General features: G+C 37.3%; 1 protein-coding gene across 1 annotated transcript in view; it reads left to right on the top strand.

The window, feature by feature from the left end:
- Positions 1–16,057, top strand: part of LOC106990035 (multiple epidermal growth factor-like domains protein 6) — a 70,372-nt gene extending 54,315 nt beyond the window's left edge. Inside the window, exons 3-5 of the mRNA XM_027061475.2 lie at positions 69–200; positions 6,062–6,190; positions 8,283–16,057. Of these exons, the coding sequence (XP_026917276.1) occupies positions 69–200; positions 6,062–6,190; positions 8,283–8,548 (527 nt within the window). The 3' untranslated portion in view covers positions 8,549–16,057. The remainder of the gene's footprint in view (positions 1–68; positions 201–6,061; positions 6,191–8,282) is intronic.
- The last annotated feature ends 4,023 nt before the right edge of the window (positions 16,058–20,080 follow it).

The following is a 20,080-nucleotide window of genomic DNA, read 5'->3' as shown; positions in this document are numbered from 1 at the left end:
TCACTTTTAGAGCTATATTTACACAGACAAATTTAATTCATTGGGTTTACATTTCCTCTTTCCCTCAGTTTGTCCACCAGGCACATATGGGAAGGACTGTAAACAGGTATGTCAGTGTTCAGCTGAGAATGAAAAGTGTCACCCAGTCACAGGGAGATACACCTGTCTTCCTGGCTACCATGGAAACCGCTGTCATCTCAGTAAGTGTGTTTTGCACTTTTGTTGTAATTTACCCAAGAGACACCAATAGGGTGGGTCATCAGTCAGAATACCAAAGGGCAAATGTTAATTCAAGCTTCTAATTTATAGCAAGTCCTGTGAGAATGTTTATCGAAGTGGTTGAAATCATGCACTTTCTTGTGCAACCCATTCTCCTAGGTTGCCTTTTGGGTTCCAAATGTCCGCCCCCCCCCCCAAAAAAAAAGAGAGAAAGAAAGAATGAAGATAATAGGAACTGGCTGTTATCAATCAATAGACAGCAGATGGGAACATATTTAAAGTGATTCGTAAAGTAAGTTAGCTCCGGGATCTGCTTAGGAACAATCAAATTAAACAAATTGTTATTCTGGAATGAAAATCGTAACTTGCTTGAAGGACAAAATGCCAGTTGGCTCACTGCTGTGTAGTAAAAACAGGATGGTCCCTAGACCAAACACCTTATATTGATTTGTTAGGGCATTTTAACATCTAAAATGGTTCTAGGGGAACACACGATAAAATGTCCCAAGGAGCATGTTAAAATGTTCAGTCAGCTACTTAATTTTTAAGCTTGTAATTATTTATAATGTACTTTTTATAGGTTTGAAAGTAAAATGATTTGGCCTCGGTTTCATTTTTTCCCCCAACTTGGCCACTGCTTCTCTTCTCTCCCTAGTTGCTCCTGTAGCAGATTCCTTCCACTTTCCTTTCTTAATTCTGCAAACATATGGACAATTTTTGGATTCTCCCCCTCAAATGCCACCTATAAAACATAGATTTATGGTCAAGCTATTGATTTTAATTTTCTACAAGCCATAGAATGTACCTTTTGAATGTCACTTCTCACCGTTGTCCTAATTTTAAATATTATCAGCTACAAACACAAGTTAAGCCTGTATGAAAATGGTTTCAGTTAGCATTTTGTTTGGAACCCGTAACCACTGTGGTTATACAAACTCAAACTGAGGAATTAAAATACAAAATTAGTAAAATTTCAATTCTAGTTTGGTTATGGCAGATTTCAAGCACCCTGGTAACTGAAGAAAGTTATTTCCTCACTTTTAATTCTGTCACATTTCTCAGGAAGAATTTCTTCTTGATATCAAGAATGTTTTATATTAACAAAATAAAGTGTTACATAGGGCTGATAGTACTTCCATGTCAGAGGGCAAGCTACCTTGGGTTGAAGGAGGGGACCTCCACCTTGTAAAATCAAGGCTGAGTCGGGATGCCGCTCCCTGACTAGTCAGATTGGCTTAGCGCCAGGCAACACGTGGTTGGGAGTTGCTGCAAAGTTTCCTTGGCAACATCCACTATAATTACAGAACTACGAAAAAGGGTTCAAGAAAATATCCATAAAAGGTGCAGCTGGCCCAAAAGCAAAAGTTTCAGCGGCCAAAAACAACTGGGCTTTCATGTTCTCGAGTTTGGAGTGGAGAATCCAAATTTTCTCTCGGCAGAGGTCAGAGGAAGCAGACAAATTGTAGTAGGATCTCACCACTTGTCCATGGTTTATAATGGGCAGGTTGGTCTCAGTCTGTGGATAGCATGTGGGAAAAAACAAACCAGCTGCTCGATAGATATCAATTTATCATGCTGTGTATTTTATGACCAAAGAGAAATTACAAAGTAACCCCATACCCTGGAAATCTTTTATTTCTCCAAACTGTGATACCCACTATTTATAATATTCTCTGAGAGCATTTAAGGCATTGGGGTCCTCTAAAACCATGGGCAGTTCTTTTGACAGTTTTCATAAAAACACCCTTGGTATAGAATGCTTTGAGAAGCATGAGCCATAGAATAGCCCACCTGTGCCAGGAGGAAGATATCAAAACACTAGTAGGAGCTTGCTTTTAATGCTCTTGCTCATAGCAATAAAAATTCAGACAGACCAAATTTTAGCATCTCTCTCTTTTTTTTTAATTTTTTTTTTTAATGTTTATTTATTTTTGAGACAGAGAGAGACAGAGCATGAACGGGGGAGGGTCAGAGAGAGAGGGAGACACAGAATCTGAAGCAGGCTCCAGGCTCTGAGCAGTGAGCACAGAGCCCGACGCGGGGCTCGAACTCCCGGACCGCGAGATCGTGACCTGAGCCGAAGTCGGACGCTTAACTGACTGAGCCACCCAGGCGCCCCAGCATCTCTTTTTAAGAATAAAACAAAACTGTGTGACAGCGTACGTGTGAATAACCTGGTCAAACACTAAGAAAAGGCTGAAAAACACATTCATGCTTTTCATTTTTTGGGAGCTAAGTGTCTCAGGATACAGTCACTACCTTGCTTGTTCCAAGTTTCTAATGAAACTACCAAATGTTGTTTATGTCATCATAGTATACAGTAGCCTTTAGTACTAAAATCAGAAGTCTGTGTTCATAGCCCAGCTTCATCCAATAAGTCTCCTTCAACGAGAGGGAATAGTGCAAAAATGGGAAAAAAAATATTCATCTCCCAATGGGAAATATCTAAATATCCCTTGCCAGAAAAACAAAGTTTCCTGGGAGAAATAATTGTAAAGGATGGGGCGAACGCCAATTAATGGTCAAAATGGAACTTTACGAAAGGAGGGAGAAGAAACCAAATTTCACTCAAGCCAAATGAAATCATTATGTCCTATGCATGTGTTCCCTTGTTAAATTTAGTGAACATTTGAGCAAAGGATGTCCCTGATTCCAGAAGTCAATCTTTCACATAGCTACAGAATTCTAACAGGAAGTGGAATTGCCAGTACATAACTTATTCTTGGGGAAAACGTTATGGGCACTTTTGCAAATGCATACTCTACTCTTGATATAAATTTAATGAGTTTCGAGGCTAAGAGGTTATACATACACTGTCTTTCAACAGATGGCATACTCATTAGTAGGTAAATTTCGTCAAGTTCGGTGTCCCAATTTCAAAGGATAATTAACTTGAAGGCTAACAGTCATGTGATTTTTGTATTCTGTGTACAAAGAAGGACCAAAGTGAGGATGGTTCTGTCAAACACGAAACCACCGTTAAGATAGTCTGCAAAATGAGGGGCACCTGGATGGCTCAGTTGGTTAAGCAGACGACTTCAGCTCAGGTCATGATCTTGCAGTTTGTGAGTTCGAACCCCATGTTGGGCTCTGTGCTGACAGCTCGGAGCCTGGAGCCTCTTCAGATTCTGTCTGACTCTTTCTCTCTCTCTCTTTCTCCCTCTCTCTCTCTCTCTCTCTCTCTCTCTCCCTCTCCCTCTCTCTGCCTTTCCCCCACTTGCACTCTCTCTCTCAAAAATAAATAAGCATTTAAAAATATATAAAAAAAGATAGTTTGCGAGATGAGTATATGTCATAGGGAAATTATGTCTCCCAAATAACTTCAACTTACATGAAAATGAGTTCAAAAGATAGGCACACACACACACACACACACACACACACATATCAGTTATTTACATTTTCAAATAATTACACATATGATTTTCCATTTAAACTGAAATGCTAATTGTTTATATCCTTGACTATATCCATACCTTGACATTTTCCCCATTAATAAGTACATGAGTTTCACATTAGCAGGTGTTTCTCTTTTCCTTCTTTGCACAGAAACCCATGTCAGCTTTCACTTCATAGCAATGTGACTGCAGAATTTTCTGTACCAATCCACTCGTATTAATTTAACCTCCTTTTTGGAAGGAACATCCCAGCAGTACACATAAGACTTCATTGTTTTGGACTCCATGCTTTCAGCTTGCTTTTTGTGTATGTTCTCTAATATCAAGCAATCATTCTTTCTAAGCCTAGCAAATAGTAATGATAAAAAATACTACAAAAAATTGCATTCTAAAAGTCTGACCCAAATGGGCATGAAGTATTATATATCTTGATGAATAGGAGAAGAGGAGGAGATGCGGTCTTTTTTAATCACAAGTTTTGTTTTTAGATATGCTCTGTTAGATTTTTGGTGAGGGAGAAAAGACGTTCCTAGGAGAACTAATGAACGTTGTATACCAAAGAAGGAGCAATTAACTATGGGAATGGACATTCTTTGGGAGGAGGGAATGACAGAAGAGACTGTGGAGTGAAGCCATCACTTTTCAGAGGAAGGAATAAAGAAATACAATAGCTACAAGACAGAAATAACCTTTGGTATGAATAATTGTCATGTTTTTCTTTCCCTCTCCATTATGGAAAATTTTATCTTAAAACTGGGGGGGGGGGGAAAGGAAGAAAGAAGCAGCCACTTTTTGGGTTTGAGACTCAAGGTGAGGCCCCTGGGTTTTAAGACAGGACTTATATGGGGATTATAAACAATCTCAATCTCAATGAAATCCATTCTTGGCTGCTACCTCTAAAACATGCTACATGTGACATACTTAAAAAAAATGTTCCTTCCTGTTGGATTCTTACATAAAAGATTAAATGAAGGAAACAAGTATCATCCAGTCTAGTTTGGTCACTTTTAGAGATATTCTTCCAAATGAAAAGATTTTTCAAGAGGAAGGACCTAAGGCAAATACCAAACACTCTGAGTCAGGTCAAGCCAGTAGGGAAAGGGTTCTACTACATGCCTACCAATGGTACTGCCACCATTAAGGAAAATAATGGCCACCATTGACATGGGAGCCGAGTTTGTACTTGTTCACTCTAGCCACCACAGCAGGTCTGTGATTTTGTTATTATCCCCCTTGGGAATAAAGAACCAGAAGCTCAAAGAAAGGAGTCAAAGCCACAACGTTAGTAAGCAAAATATATAGGTTTCAAATCACAGTCTATTCAGAATTTCCTGCAGCCTCATATTTAAATATGTGGCAAGAATAAAGATGGTTATCTTTAACAGGTGACAGAATTTTGTGCGATGTGTATTCTAAGTCACTTTACTCTATAGGACTTAGCTTCGTCATCTTAACATTAAAGTTGAACCAGATGGACATGAGGTCTCTTGAAACTCAAACTTTTATGATTTGAAGACTTGAAAGTACCAGACATTTCATAGAGCAGGAGAATATCACAGACGGAAGTGCTTCAAAGCTAATCAAGTTCTTGAATACCCTCTATATTTTCTCTACTGTATACTTATCCTGTCTCTGTTTGAACTCCTACAGAGATGAGTAATCATGCCTCCTGAAAAAAGCTTATTCCAATCTTGGACAGCTCTTTCAGAAAGTATTTCCTTATTGAGATAAAATCTGCCTTTCTTCTTTTCTTACAAGGCTGCCTTTTCATGTTTGAAAACATTCCTGTCTTCTTAGCTCTATTTTCTCCTGAATAAACATCCCCCCTCTTTCGATCATTGCACAGATAATGTGGTCTTCAGCTCACTCTTTGTTCTGTTTGCTCTCCCTTTATCTTGAATTCTGGCCATCTATCTGTTACACAGGTATCATCATGGTAGGCCACACATCCATGGATGTGAAAGTAGAAAGGTGAGAAACCAACAGAAAATGAAAATGCTTTCTCCATGCTTTGTGCCAATTTGAATTTATACTTGTGTGAAACCTATATCATTCCAGATAAGACAAACTATGACATTTAAATATTAAATAAAATAATGAATTTGCCTAGAGTGGAACAAAATAGCCCTGTTTGGTGAATTGTCACCTATTCTGAGCACTAAGAGTGGGCAGATTTCCAAGGAGACTCAGAGTTAAGTTTCCTGTAACTTATTAATGAGCAGCATCAGGAAATTTATGCCCCCACCTGTATTTCTAAGGCATCTATCTTTACCATCTCATCTCCTCAGATAAGTGCATGGCTTGAATCATTAGCTTGAAGGTGATTGGAAACACCAAAGAACAGTATTTGGAATGTTGAGTTAACCACATGTCTATGGGCATGAATTTCAACCCTGATTGCTTTGAGTTACAGTATCACATATGGTTTTGTTCTCCTTCAACAGGATGCCCAGAAGGCACTTATGATCTAAATTGCCAAAGGATGCATAAGTACCTTAATGGCGGCAGCTGTGATACCGTGATTGGCACCTATCACTGCCCTCCTGGCTTCATTGGGGCCGACTGCAGTCAAAGTAAGTCAGCCTACCAGTTAAGACGTGGAGATGCTAAAGTAAAATTTTAAGAACTGCCCTTAGAGAGTAAATGTTGCAATCATTACTTAATAATTTACTGTAGCAATGGCAAACGCCAACTGACCTACATTCTAGGTTGAGGAGTGCTTACGTCAGGAGTTTGATTGAGAGCTGAAGCAGTGAAGGCAGCCAAAGAGAGCCCTTTGGTCATAACCTCTCATATCCCAGAAATGCTAGCTAGATTCCAGTAAGGATTAGAAAATCTGTTCCATAAGAGAAGAGCAGACTGGGGATGCCTGTGTACATAATGTCAAACCCATTGTCTAAAGTACCACCATTTCGTTTATCCTCAGCGATTTCCGGCTCAAAAGTAAGCAGTTGCCCTACTTACCAAAAGTAACCAGTTCCCTAAAATTTAAAGACCTAACTACCTATCACAAAGACAACTATTGACATAAAGTTGAAGGGACCAGATGTAAATTAAAGATCTCTCAAAAATGCACTCTCTTAGACACTACAGGGATATTCTTAACAAATACATTTTGATCTTATCAGATTTGCCATTTCCTATATATTTTGACAGTTTGCAAGATCCTTATGATCTTCAGGGAGGATAGAGGAGGCAATGCGTGGGAGAGAGCGTGACGGAGAGGTGGTTCTGGCAATTTTGTGTCCTTCAACCTATGTGCTGTTGAGGAAGTTCACTTTGGGATGCTTCACAGAGCTGTACATTTATGTTTTTGTGCACTCGTCTGTATTTTATACTTCAGAATTCAAAGAGTAAAATAAGCATCAGTAGATCTTTCATTAAAGATAGAAGTGCTGCAGTTGCAACCGTGAGATTCCGTCACTGGGAAGAATGATCATGAAATTTCGTGATCAGGCAGGGTATTAAGTTGTTATGTGGTAAAGATACCCAAAATGCTTGTCTTCCCCAGACAGGTAGTTGCTCTGTCTTCTTTGTATGAGGGTAATTTTAATTACCCTGCCTCAGAATCCTGATGTTCTGAGGATAAGAGACAAATGAGACAAAGTCCTGGCTCCATGCAGTGGAAAATTGAAACCTAGTGGATACTGCCTTGGAGGCCTAACCAGCCAAGTTATCTTTGAGTTAAAGCCAACCCATAAACATCTCCTAAGGAAGGCTCTGACTGGCCCCTTTGTTCCTCAAAGAAAATCATTGAGGGAAATTTCTTAATTTCCTCAGGCCAATGCATCTTCAAGAGTTTTGATTCCCCTGAATATTGGTAGTTTTTTGTCTTCAGAAGCTGTGAACTTGTACCTGAGTACTTTTCCTTCTTTGCTTTGACAGCTAAGTAGGTCAGAGCCAATTTGCTGTCCACCTCTTACCAGTCTGGGGAACTGTGATACTCATTTATGTCTATATCGTTGCTGTATTTTTTCCTTCGCTTGATTCTTACAGATACTTATTTTATCTTTATTTTGGTAAGCATCTCAGTGAATCTGTGGCATAAAGGTGAAGCAAAATGAAATAATAAATGTGCTAATTTATTAATAGATTAAACTTTAACGTATATTAATTAACATCATTAATTTAAAAAGATAATTTAACAAATTTGTTGATTTTAACAAGTAAACAATACACTTAGAAATACATAACGATATTTGGAGATGTGAACATGATGGATCCTATGTCAATGCATAGAAGTGTAAACTAAAATTCAGAGGGGACATTAAGAGGAAACACTCAAGATTATTGGGCGCATGCATGCATAGGTGTGCGCATGCGCACACACGCACATACACACTTGCTAAGGCAGCCATGTGGTAAAGCAAGGCTGAGTTTGTAAGAGTCATTTATATCATATATGTAAGTGTTTGACACTAGATATTTGGTTGGAATTCCTGATGTCAACCAAAATTGCACTAAGTAAGCAACCACTTGAACAGTGCCTTTTTTTGTTTTATTTCTTTCAAAGTAAACTTTTAAGTTGAAAACCAAACCAAAGGCAAGACAAGGAAGCCCATTTGATTAAAAGAAAGGGTCGTGTATTTACAAGGTTTTTTAAAGTCTTGACTGGCAAAACGTTTTAATAAGAAAAATCTGGTTTTGTTTTGCTCCTTCCTGCAGCTTGTCCTGAGGATCACCACGGGCGGGACTGTGTCCAACCGTGTTCTTGTGGCTCAGGACAGTGTGACCCAGTGACTGGAAGGTGCCAATGTCCACCTGGCAAAATGAGAGCCAGGTGTCAGCAAGGTAACAATGGCTGCAGGGTCACCTTGTCCGTCCAGGCACTAACTAAGCTACACTATGAAAGCAGATGTGGTGCCAAGGAATATAATTCAATGGGCATTGTTTATAACACTTTCTTCTTAAATGCGGCTTTAATAATATGAAAGTACACACTCTTGTTGAACTGTATAGCAAATAGCCTACCGAAGGGTAAAAAAAAATTGAAAACAAAAACAAAGAATTATTGATGCAAACTCTTGACGAGGAGCAAATTTTGAAATAACTTTGGCTAACTTTTGCAAAACCACCCCAAATTGTGTGTTGGGGATGTCTAATTATAAGAACTGAAAAGTTTTATATTTTCTCCAACTTTCAGAAGCCCATTGAAAGCTGGAAGAAAACTGAGAGACAAAAAGGAAAATATGGTCTTTGTTTAAAGCTATAAAACTTTCTTGGGGCGCCTGGGCGACTTAGTTAAGTGTCCGACTTCAGTTCAGGTCATGATGTCACGGCTTGTGGGTTGGAGCCCTGCGTCAGGCTCTGTGCTGACAGCTCACAGCCTGGAGCCTGCTTTGGAGTCTGTGTCCCCCTCTCTCTCTGCCCCTCCCCTGCTCATGATCTCTCTCTGTCTCTCAAAAATAAATAAAAGTTAAAAAAATTGTTTTAAATTACAAAACCTTCTTGTCCTAAATCATATTATTATTATCACAATAATAGTCATAACAGAAGAACTCTCAAGTTCAGTGAAATGATATGCAGAGAGCCACTTCTCTATGGCATTCACAGAGGGGCAAAACCAATGACCCTTTGTTAAAAAAACTAGGGTTGGCTGCATGAGCATGCTGTAGGAGCTTCCTTTAACCTCACTGTGCATCACAGAGTTGCAGGAAATTGGAATGAAACCAGGAAGTGCACAGACCTAGCATCTTTGAAGTCTGCCCTAGGATAGAGGGGATCTATGGGTGATAAGCAGCCTTGCAGCTAACGGGAGCTCAGCCTACACACACACACACACACACAGACACACACACACATACACACACCACAACTTTGTGTCATATGGAATTTTACTCTGGGCCCAGGAGGCTTCCAACTGGCTGAAATGATTTTTCTAGCCCCAGATCCATACTCACCTCCCCTAAATAGCTAGTGCACACAAAGCTAACCAGATACAAGAAATTAAAAGCAAAAACAAAAACTTGATGCATTAAAAAAAAAAAAAAACACCCTCCTCCCATTTTGGAAGCAATATATGAAACCATTCAAAGCTTTGGTTACTTTTTCAGTGAAAATTCTATAAGAAGAGTAAAGGAGAAAAGAAATAAGAAAACAAAAAGCAGATGGACATCGAGCACAGAAGTTTTGCTACAAAGCACATGGAAATATTAAGCAGAATTTCTTCCAAGAATTTGAAGGACATAATGAAAAAGCTTTCTCTACAAATCGTGAGTGCAACGCAGAGATACAAGGGTTCATGGAATAAATGAAAAGACAACAAAGGGAAATGAAAAAGTAAGCTGGCAGAGCTCTGAAAGACGTATAAATGAAAATTAAACCTCACATCATAGAAATGAAGACCATATTGAACACAGGTAATAGGAGGATTGAATTCGCTTATGTGACAGCCAGGTACATGGAGAATATGCTTGAGAAAAGTGAAAACAATGAAATGGGGAAAAGAGGGAGAAATATATATAAGTGCAAAATAAAATATTCAAGTATAATATTCAAGATTTTTTTCCCCTGAAATGAAAAAAAGATCCACTGCTACAGATTGAACACATTCTATCCTTGGAAACTCGACTTAAGGTTGATCAGAAGCAAGGGGAATCTCCATTGGGGACATAAGAAAAAAAGTGAGATCTCATATGAAGAGAGGGGGAAAAAAATCAGTCTGGCCTCATGCCTCACGGTAATAATCACAACCATTGCTAGCATGTGGGTAATCAATGCCTGTGAAGTTCTTGGGAAAAAATATGACTCAAATATTTTATACATGGTTAAACTTTATTCAAGGATAGCATGACTGAAAATGAACAACTATTTTTAGTAATAACAAGTTGTTGGGAATATGGTCACAATAAAATATTTTTGAAGAAACTGTAGAAGATAAATTTGAGCAACCAAGTAATAAATGAAAGATCTCTGTTAAAAAGACTAATAGTGAGTATTAAATCTATATTTATTAAGGCTAAGTTTAAAACAAGTGTGGGAATTATGGTCACTTGACGTAAGATAACTATATAAATATTTAACAGTATAGCAATTTTGATAGTTAAGCAAAACAGGCATAAACTGGAAGGAAAGAGAAGATGAAGGGGGATAAGTATACTGACCTTATTTCTTCATGAAAAGTTGTAGAATAGGAGGGATGGATCTGTGTCAAAATGTATTACTTAAATATGACAACTCAATAAGCATGCTTAAAAGTATAAAGGTAAATGCTGGAACTTAAAATTCTGGAACTGAGGATTTAAGAACAAAAACATAGCCAACTAAAATCAGGTGAAGGAGAGGAATAAAAAAATTAAAAGAAAATTGAAAATTAAGAGAAAAGAAAATTAACAATTAAGAGAAAGAAGATTCATATTAATGCCATAACCACTCAGCAAGCCAATCTGTACTAAATAAAGAAATTAATTACACTATGTAATAATATATTTACTGTCTAAAAAAGAGTCTCTGGACTATATAAAATAATATATATAAGACTTAACTTAGAGAAAGATGGAGTACACACACTTGTCCCTCTTCCTTCCTGTAAACAGTAGAATTTTTGTCGCCATATTGAAAGCAAACATAAGAATCTCTGATGTGGAGAGAACAAGGCAGACTTGCTAGGGACTTCAGGGATCTAGGGAACAGGAATCGTGAATTCCTTGGGTTTTCATTTTGACCCATATATCCTGGACTGGGAGAACCTGCAACCCAGAAGGCCAACGGGTGCAGACAAAAGAAAAATCCAAGATATGCCTGCTTTCTCTAAATGAAAGACCAGGAAAAGGGCAGTGAAGCAAGAGAGAAAACTCAGACAATAACTGATCAATACTCCAGTCAAACACTAAAGAATAAAACTGCATCCTTGGCTCTAACCTCACTAGCAAAGGCCAAATGAGGAGTCTGCCCTTCAGACTCCATCTGGATATGTGAGGTACCTTTGCCACACACAAGTCGGTGTGAGAGAAAGAGCTGGGACTTTCACCCCTGCCACATAGGGATGTATCTTCTTCCCTGGCTATGCCAGTGGAAACCATGTGGAAAGCGTGAACTTCCACCCCCACTGGATGATATGGAGACACCACTGGTTCCTTCTAGGGTGGTGTCACAGGAGATCAGGGCTTTCACAACCATCAAGCACCAATGAGGCAACCTTGTGCAATGTCAGTGGAGGTGGAGTGGGGAGCCATAGGAGCCACTTCTACCCCTCCATCAGATAGGTGTCATGAGAGGCCCCATGGGGAGCCTGAACCCTCACACCGACCCAGCAGGAATGATGCAGATTTAACAATGCCCCACTTGGGGGCTATGTGGAGAACTTGGATTTCAACTTCCATCTGATGAGCCTCTTTCCTTGCAAGTACAGTATCATAGGAGACTTGCTAAAACATTAAATGAGATCTAGAATCTTATATGATAATATTCAAAATATCCACGTTTCATTAAAAAATTATCCATCATACCAACAACCAGGAACATTCCGATTTGAATAAGAAAATAATCAACAGACAGCAACACTCTGATGATATTGATTTTAAAATTATCTGATCAGAAGTTTAAATAAGCCATTATAAGTAAAAATACTTCAGTGAGCAACTTTTGCCATGTGTAAACCAAATTAAAAAAAAAAAAAATAAGCTCAGCAAAGAATAAGAAACATAAAGAAGAGCCAAATGGAAACTTGAGACTTGGAAAATACAATATTCAAAAAAACCCAAAAAACATAATTAATGAATGGGCTTAATAGAACAATGGAGAGGAGAAAGGGACATATCAATACATTTGAAGATAAAACAATAGAAATTACTCAATTTCAACAATAGACAGGGAAAAGAAAAAAAAAAAAAGAAGAACCTCAAGGACCTGTGGAACTATTAAAAAAATCTGGGGCGCCTGGGTGGCTCAGTCCGTTAAGAATCCGACTCCAGCTCAGGTCATGATCTCATGGTTCATGAGTTCAGGCCCCGCTTCGGGCTCTGTGCTGACAGCTCAGAGCCTGGAGCCTGCTTCAGATTCTATGTCTCTGTATCTCTCTCTGCCCCTCCCAGCTCACACTTTGTCTCTCTCTGTGTCTCAGAAATAAACATTAAAAAATATTAATATGTCATTTGCAAATATCTTTTCCCATTCCGTCAGTTGTCTTTTAGTTTTGTTGATTGTTTCCTTTGCAGTGCAGAAGCTTTTTATCTTCATTAGGTCCCAATAGTTCATTGTTGCTTTTAATTCCCTTGCCTTTGGAGATGTGTCAAGTAAGAAATTGCTGTGGCTGAGGTCAGAGAGGTTTTTCCTTGCTTTCTCCTCTAGGGTTTTGATGGTTTCCTGTCTCACATTCAGGTCCTTTATCCGTTTTGAGTTTATTTTTGTGAATGGTGTAAGTAAGTGGTCTAGTTTCATTCTTCTGCATGTTACTGTCTAGTTCTCCCAGCACCATTCGTTAAAGAGACTGTCTTTTTTCCATTGGATATTCTTTCCTGCTTTGTCAAAAATTAGTTGGCCATACTTTTGTGGGTCCAATTCTGGAGTCTCTACTCTATTCCACTGGTCTATGTGTCTGTTTTTGTGACAATACCATGCTGTCTTGATGATTACAGCTTTGTAGTAGAGGAAAAGATAATTGCAAATGACATATCAGATAAAGGGCTAGTATCCAAAATCTATAAAGAACTCACCAAACTCCACACCCGAAAAACAAATAATCCAGGGAAGAAATGGGCAGAAAACATGAGTAGACACTTCTCTAAAGAAGACATCCAGGTGGCCAACAGGCACATGAAAAGATGCTCAACGTCACTCCTCATCAGGGAAATACAAATCAAAACCACACTGAGATATCACCTCACGCCAGAGTGGCTAAAATGAACAAATCAGGAAACTATAGATGCTGGAAAGGACATGGAGCAATGGGAACCCTCTTGCACTGTTGGTGGGAATGCAAACTGGTGCAGCCACTCTGGAAAACAGTGTGGAGTTTCCTCAAAAAATTAAAAATAGATCTACCCTACAACCCAGCAATAGCACTGCTAGGAATTTACCCAAGGGATACAGGAGTGCTGATACAAAGGGGCACTTGTACCCCAATGTTTATAGCAGCACTTTCAACAATAGCCAAGTTATGGAAGGAGCCTAAATGTCCATCAACTGATGAATGGATAAAGAAATTGTGGTTTATATATAAAATGGAATACTACATGGCAATGAGAAAGAATGAAATATGGCCTTTTGTAGCAACGTAGATGGAACTGGAGAGTGTGATGCTAAGTGAAATAAGTCATACAAAGAAAGACAGATACCATATGTTTTCACTCTTATGTGGATCCTGAGAAACTTAACAGAAGACCATGGGGGAGGGGAAGGAAAAAAAAAAAGCTAGAGAGGGAGGGAGACAAACCATAAGAGACTCTTAAAAACTGAGAATAAACTGAAGGTTGATGGGCGGTGGGAGGGAGGGGAAAGTGGGTGATGAGCATTGAGGAGCGCACCTGTTGGGATAAACACTTCATATTAAAAAAAAATTTTTTTAAAAGATCTAACATTTCTACATTTCTGTCATCAGAATCCCAGATGAGAGGAGAAAAAAGTAGGGCTGAAAAAATATTTAAAGGAATAATGGTTGGACTGACACATGAAAAAATGCTCAACATCACTCATCATCAGGGAAATACAAATCAAAACCACAATGAGATACCACCTCACACTTGTCAGAATGGCTAACATTAACAACTCAGGCAACAGCAGATGTTGGCGAGGATGCGGAGAAAGAGGATCTCTTTGCATTGTTGGTGGGAATGCAAACAGGTGTAGCCACTCTGGAAAAGAGTATGGAGGTTCCTCAAAAAACTAAAAATAGAACTACCCTATGACCCAGCAACTGCACTACTAGGTATTTATCCAAGGGATTACAGGTGTGCTGTTTCGAAAGGGCATATACACCCCAATGTTTATAGCAGCACTATCAACAATAGCCAGAGTATGGAAAGAGCCCAAATGTCCATGGATAGATGAATGGATAAAGATGTGATATATATACAATGGAGTATTACTCAGCAATCAAAAAGAATGAAATCTTGCCACTTGCAACTAGGTGGATGGAACTAGAGGGTATTATGCTAAGTGAAATTAGTCAGTTAGAGAAAGACAAATATCATATGACTTCACTCATATGAGGACTTTAAGAGACAAAACAGATGAAATAAGGGAAGGGAAGCAAAAATAATATAAAAACAGGGAGGGGGACAAAACATAAGAGACTATTAAATATGGAGAACAGAGGGTTACTGGAGGGGTTGTGGGAGGAGGGATGGGCTAAATGGGTAGGTGGCATTAAGGAATCTACCCTTGAAATCATTGTTGCACTATATGCTAATTTGGATATAAATTAAAAAAAATAAAATTTAAAAAATTTTTAAAAAAGAAGTAATGTTTAACCTTCTTAGGTTATATTTGTATATGTTTTAATATAAATATTCCAGAGATCGTATAAAATTCCTAAAAATCAGTCATGGTATAATGTTACCACTCATAATTCCAGTTATCATCATAAAATGTTATATGTTACAGAAATAAAATTTTGGGGTCAATTGGACTACAAAAAAATGAATAAATAAATAAATAAACAAATAAATAAATAAATAAAGGTCAGAAATTTCCTAAATATGACAAAAAATATAAACTTACAGATTCAAGAAGCTGTGTGAATGACAAACAAGACAAAGAAATATACAAAAGACATATCAGCATTAAATTTCTAAAAACTAAAAAAGAAAGTCTTGAAAACAACAGAAAGAAAGAAATAATGCCCATATTAGCTTAGAAAAAAAGATTCCAAAATAAAATGACATTAAATGAATGGGTACAAGTCACACAAAACACATGTGAGAAAAATAAAGCAGTGGTCATGACATCAGTATAAAACAATATTAAATTTTATGACAATGATCAACTAATGGGAAAGACACATAATAATAGGGAATAAAATTCATAATGAAGATTGAAATATAGTAGATATGTATAAAGCAAATAACATAATATCAAAATTCATAAAGCAAAAGCCATAGTCTATACAAGCAGAAATAGTAAGAGCTTATCAATAGAAGACTAATTCATTTATGTTAACTCATACACATAAAACTGTATACACATATACAGAAAAAAATAACTTACAGAAGTTTGAACATAGCAAGGTATATCTAATTGTTAGAAACCAAATTCTGTGGCCTAAGAAAGATATTATATCTTTTTCAAGGATCCATGAGACATTCACAAAAATTGAAAAAGAAAATAAATCAATTCCAAAAAGTATGATTTATGGCATTCTATGATCAAAGCAGTAAAACAGGAACTAATAACAAAACTAACTCCCTACCAGGGAAAAAGCCCACCACACTATACTGCATAGGCATTTTGAAATTTTCTTAAATAATGGCTCAAAAAGGGAAACAAAACCAGTATTTCAAAAATTTTAAAGCAACAGTAAGGACATTCACATCCCATGAGGTAATTCAGAAAATGGAGGAAACTTTATATTCGAAAATACTTATGTTAGTAAATAACAAATGATGAAAATAAACGAAAAACACAATAAAATAAAGTAAAAATGAGGAATGACTAAAGTAAAACATAGGGAAAATATGAATTATTTAATAAGTTATGTTAACTCAAATGACAAGCAATCTAGACAAAAGTAACTCATGTAAAAGTAATTTTGTTCACCAAAATTACTCCAAGTGTATAAAATACTTAAAGATAATGACAAAAACTCTAAGAACACTGGAATTACCATTGGGGTTTTTACCAAGTTATTTTAGAAAGTCATATTATAAATCTTGACAAAAATTCAGAACCCATACAGGAAAAAAAGTCCATGATGTTTTGATTGAAAAGAACTAAAACAATTCGTCAAGGCATAATACACATAAAAAATATCATATTTTTTTTAAATAGAAGAAAAAAGACCAACTTTTTAAATAAGCTAAGTGTTCTTATGTATTAGTACCAAAAGAATCTGTGACACCCATAGATCTTATGAAAAGATAATAAACATCATTCATAATGTAAGAAATCCAAATTAAAGTTGCATTTGACTAAGGAAAATGGCACATTGGTAAACCTTCTAAGTAAATTTGCGCATCTCTTTGTAAGGAAATTTGATACTATCTGTCACCAGTTAGAAGCACATATTTTATTTTAAAAATTGTTGGCGACTTATCCCACGGATACAATGGTATGTATGAATGAAGACTTTCACAAGGATATTCATTACAGCACTGCTCATAGTGGCAAAATAAAACATGTTAAACAACTACTTGCCTATCCACAGTGGTGTGGTAAAATAAATTTCATTAGATGCAATAAATCCTAAGTAGCTGATAAAAAGGAATGAGGCAGATGTATTATATGCACTAATTTAGAAAAATCTTGGAGAATTTTATTTCACAGAAGAAACAAAATTCACAATATTATGTATCTATATTAACCTTTTGGATAAAAAATGTGTTAAAGGGTAAGACAGATACACATATATATGCTTTATGAGGCATCGACTATTTCTGGATATATTCAGGAATTTATTCATTCAATTCAAACATATTTATGTAATGCCAATGCCCATTTTAAGCATATGGAACATATGGATAAAATACACAGTATCTCAGTCCTACAACTTGCTTTCTAGCAGAGAAGAGAGTGGAGAATGAACATAATTAATAAGTGAATTATATGTATGCTAAAAAGGAATAAAATCAATGCTAAGAGAAAAAATAGAGCATGATATGGGGCTCCAGAGAGGTATGTGGGTGGAAATGTTATTTTATTTTTTAAATTGGTTTATTTATTTTTGAGAGAGAGAGAGCAAACAAGGAGGGGCAGGGAGATGGAGAGAGAGAGAGAATCCCAGGCAGGCTCTGCAGAGTGAGTGCAGAGCCCAACATGGGGCTCTAACTCACAAATCCTTGAGATCATGACCTGAGCTGAAACCAAAAGTCAGACGCTTAAAGAACTGAGCCACCCAAGCACCCCTGATGGGTTGAAATTTTAAATCGAGTGGTGATTCAACCATAAATTGTACAACTGTATTTGTCTTCATTTGGTACTAAAGTTAAGGACAGCTATTGGGTCAAAAAAAAGGCAGGAAAGAAAGTGTCATACATACTGAATTAAGTATGTGCTCTGTTATGTAATAACCAAATGTCTTTGGGAAAAAAAAAAAACCCTCTAATGTCTCTCCTGCTAGCTGGAATAGAAAGAATGGTTGATGAGAAGTCAGAAGTTCTAGATTGGAAGGTCAGTTTTTATCTTTCCTGGCTACTTGAGCCTGAGAAAGAATGAAGTCTCTGAGCTTCGGTTTTCTCAAGTGTAAATAAGAATACTGTTACCCACATCAGAGGTATATTTGTGAACATTACATGAGATAATGCATGTGAAAAATATCATTATGTAAAAATACTATAAACTAAAAGGTATAAATGACAGGCCTTTGGCCAAATCTAGCCACAAATGTGTTTGAATTGGCTGATATAGTTTTGGCTTCCACAGTGCCATAAAACAATTTTAATTGATTGCCAACTTTCAAAGATTAAATGGTTTCATATAAAATATGGATCTTGAGTTTTCCTGAAAAAAAATCATCTTAGCCGGTTATATTGGGCCCGTATTCTTCATGGTAAAAGCAGCTAAATGTGAGTAGCGTTTAATCTCCTATTTGTGGCACTTTGTGCCACTCAGTCATTTTCCCCTGACAGTGAAGGCTCAGTTCGCCTTATGTCTGGTCAGCTTCACTCACTTGTATCTTAACTTACCTCCTCTTGGCAATGGTCTTTGTTTGTGTCACCCACCACTGTAGGCTAAAGTGCTTTTCAAATTTCAGCACCAAGACATTAACGAGTGAGCCACTTGTCTGTCGTCAGTTTTGAGACTAAATATAGAAAATGCTCCCATTGCCAATCTGGGATTGACCTCTGCTTATTTGCTAGGGTATCTCCAGTTCCCCAAGCATACCAAGCATGTAGTTATAAGTGTCATCAAAGTGTATAGTGTGAATGAAAACATGGATGAATGATTGTGCTTACTACCTTCAGGTAACATCTGAGTAGTTGTTTTAATTTGAACATTTTCTTATGCTTTTGCTATACAAATATGATTACTCTATCTGAAACATAGAAAAATGTTTGCTCATGTGACATTTTTATTCTGTATGTATGTATATGTGTGACTTTGTGTCTATATCTATATCTATCTATATCTATATCTATATCTATATATCTATATATCTATATCTATATATCTATATCTATATCTATATATAATTTTTGCTATAGGGTATCCCAAACAATGTATGGCCCAAACTGTGAACTGAAATGTACCTGTAAAAATGGTGGACTTTGCAATCCTGTGGACGGAAGCTGTACTTGTTATCTTAGATGGACAGGAAATTATTGTGGAAAAGGTAATTTGATTAGCACTTTCTTTTATTCAATAAAAATCTGGAGCATACTGCCATTGGTTGATAAAATATAGTAGAGGCCTGTGATGAGGCTATTTTCTAATAAGTTCATGCAAGTTGTTTACAATTATGACTCCATTGCCAATAAAAATAGTGTTATGTGAATATCAACTGGTTTTGTTACCTTGTTACCCACATGAAAATCCTTAAAACCCCTAAGTAATTGAAATAATATAAATTAATGTGAAAGAGCTCTTTTGAGACCTAAACCCCACTCCCCTTCCAATTCTGTTTAAGCCTAAAGCCTTTGTGGATGGCAGGTTTGTTGACCCTTGAGTTTCTTGGCAAGATACTAAAGAACCTCAACCACCACTGAGGCCTTGAAGCTGGCAGGGTGGAGGACCCAGGGCCCTGGGCAGAGCCAGTTCACATTAAGAGTGGCGTCAGCTGCAAGGGGTGAAGAGGAGGACTCAGAGGTCACCCACCGTCACTCATTAAGAAAAATTAATCATGCACCACCATGAATATATTTTTAAGTGACATGCATGTGGTTTTCAACAAACATGTATGTTACAAAAGATATATAGAGGTTTAAATTGATAAAGAATGAATAAAGATAAACATTGATGGTTGTTCTGATGTTTTCTTTCTGAATCGCAGTTGATTATTTGGTGCAACATTGGAGAGCATGCTCCCTATTTAGAGCACAGTATTGTAGGAGACGATGTTTTCTTTTGGCAGAATAGAGAGAAAGGGCTCTGACGGTAAGGCTGAGTGTAGGTGGGAACACTGTGTGGTGACCTGAACTTGGAGTACACAGTGAACTTTTACCTAAATGGTTTCACCTATGGGAGCCATGACTCTTTAGATCTGTGGCCCCAACATATTATGATCACAATGGGTATAATTACCCACCATCCTTTACCACTAATTTGACTGTCATGAAATTTGGCAGCAATGAGAATGAATAGTTCCCTATGCTAACTCGTGCACTGCTGATACAATGCTCTGTGTCTCTGGGAATATCACAGTGTTCACAATT

The sequence above is a fragment of the Acinonyx jubatus genome, chromosome C2 (genome assembly GCF_027475565.1).
Source record: "Acinonyx jubatus isolate Ajub_Pintada_27869175 chromosome C2, VMU_Ajub_asm_v1.0, whole genome shotgun sequence".
In the NCBI taxonomy this organism is placed as follows: Eukaryota; Metazoa; Chordata; class Mammalia; order Carnivora; family Felidae; genus Acinonyx; species Acinonyx jubatus.
Note: the sequence above shows the minus strand (reverse complement) of the source record. Positions and strands in the feature narration are given on the sequence as shown.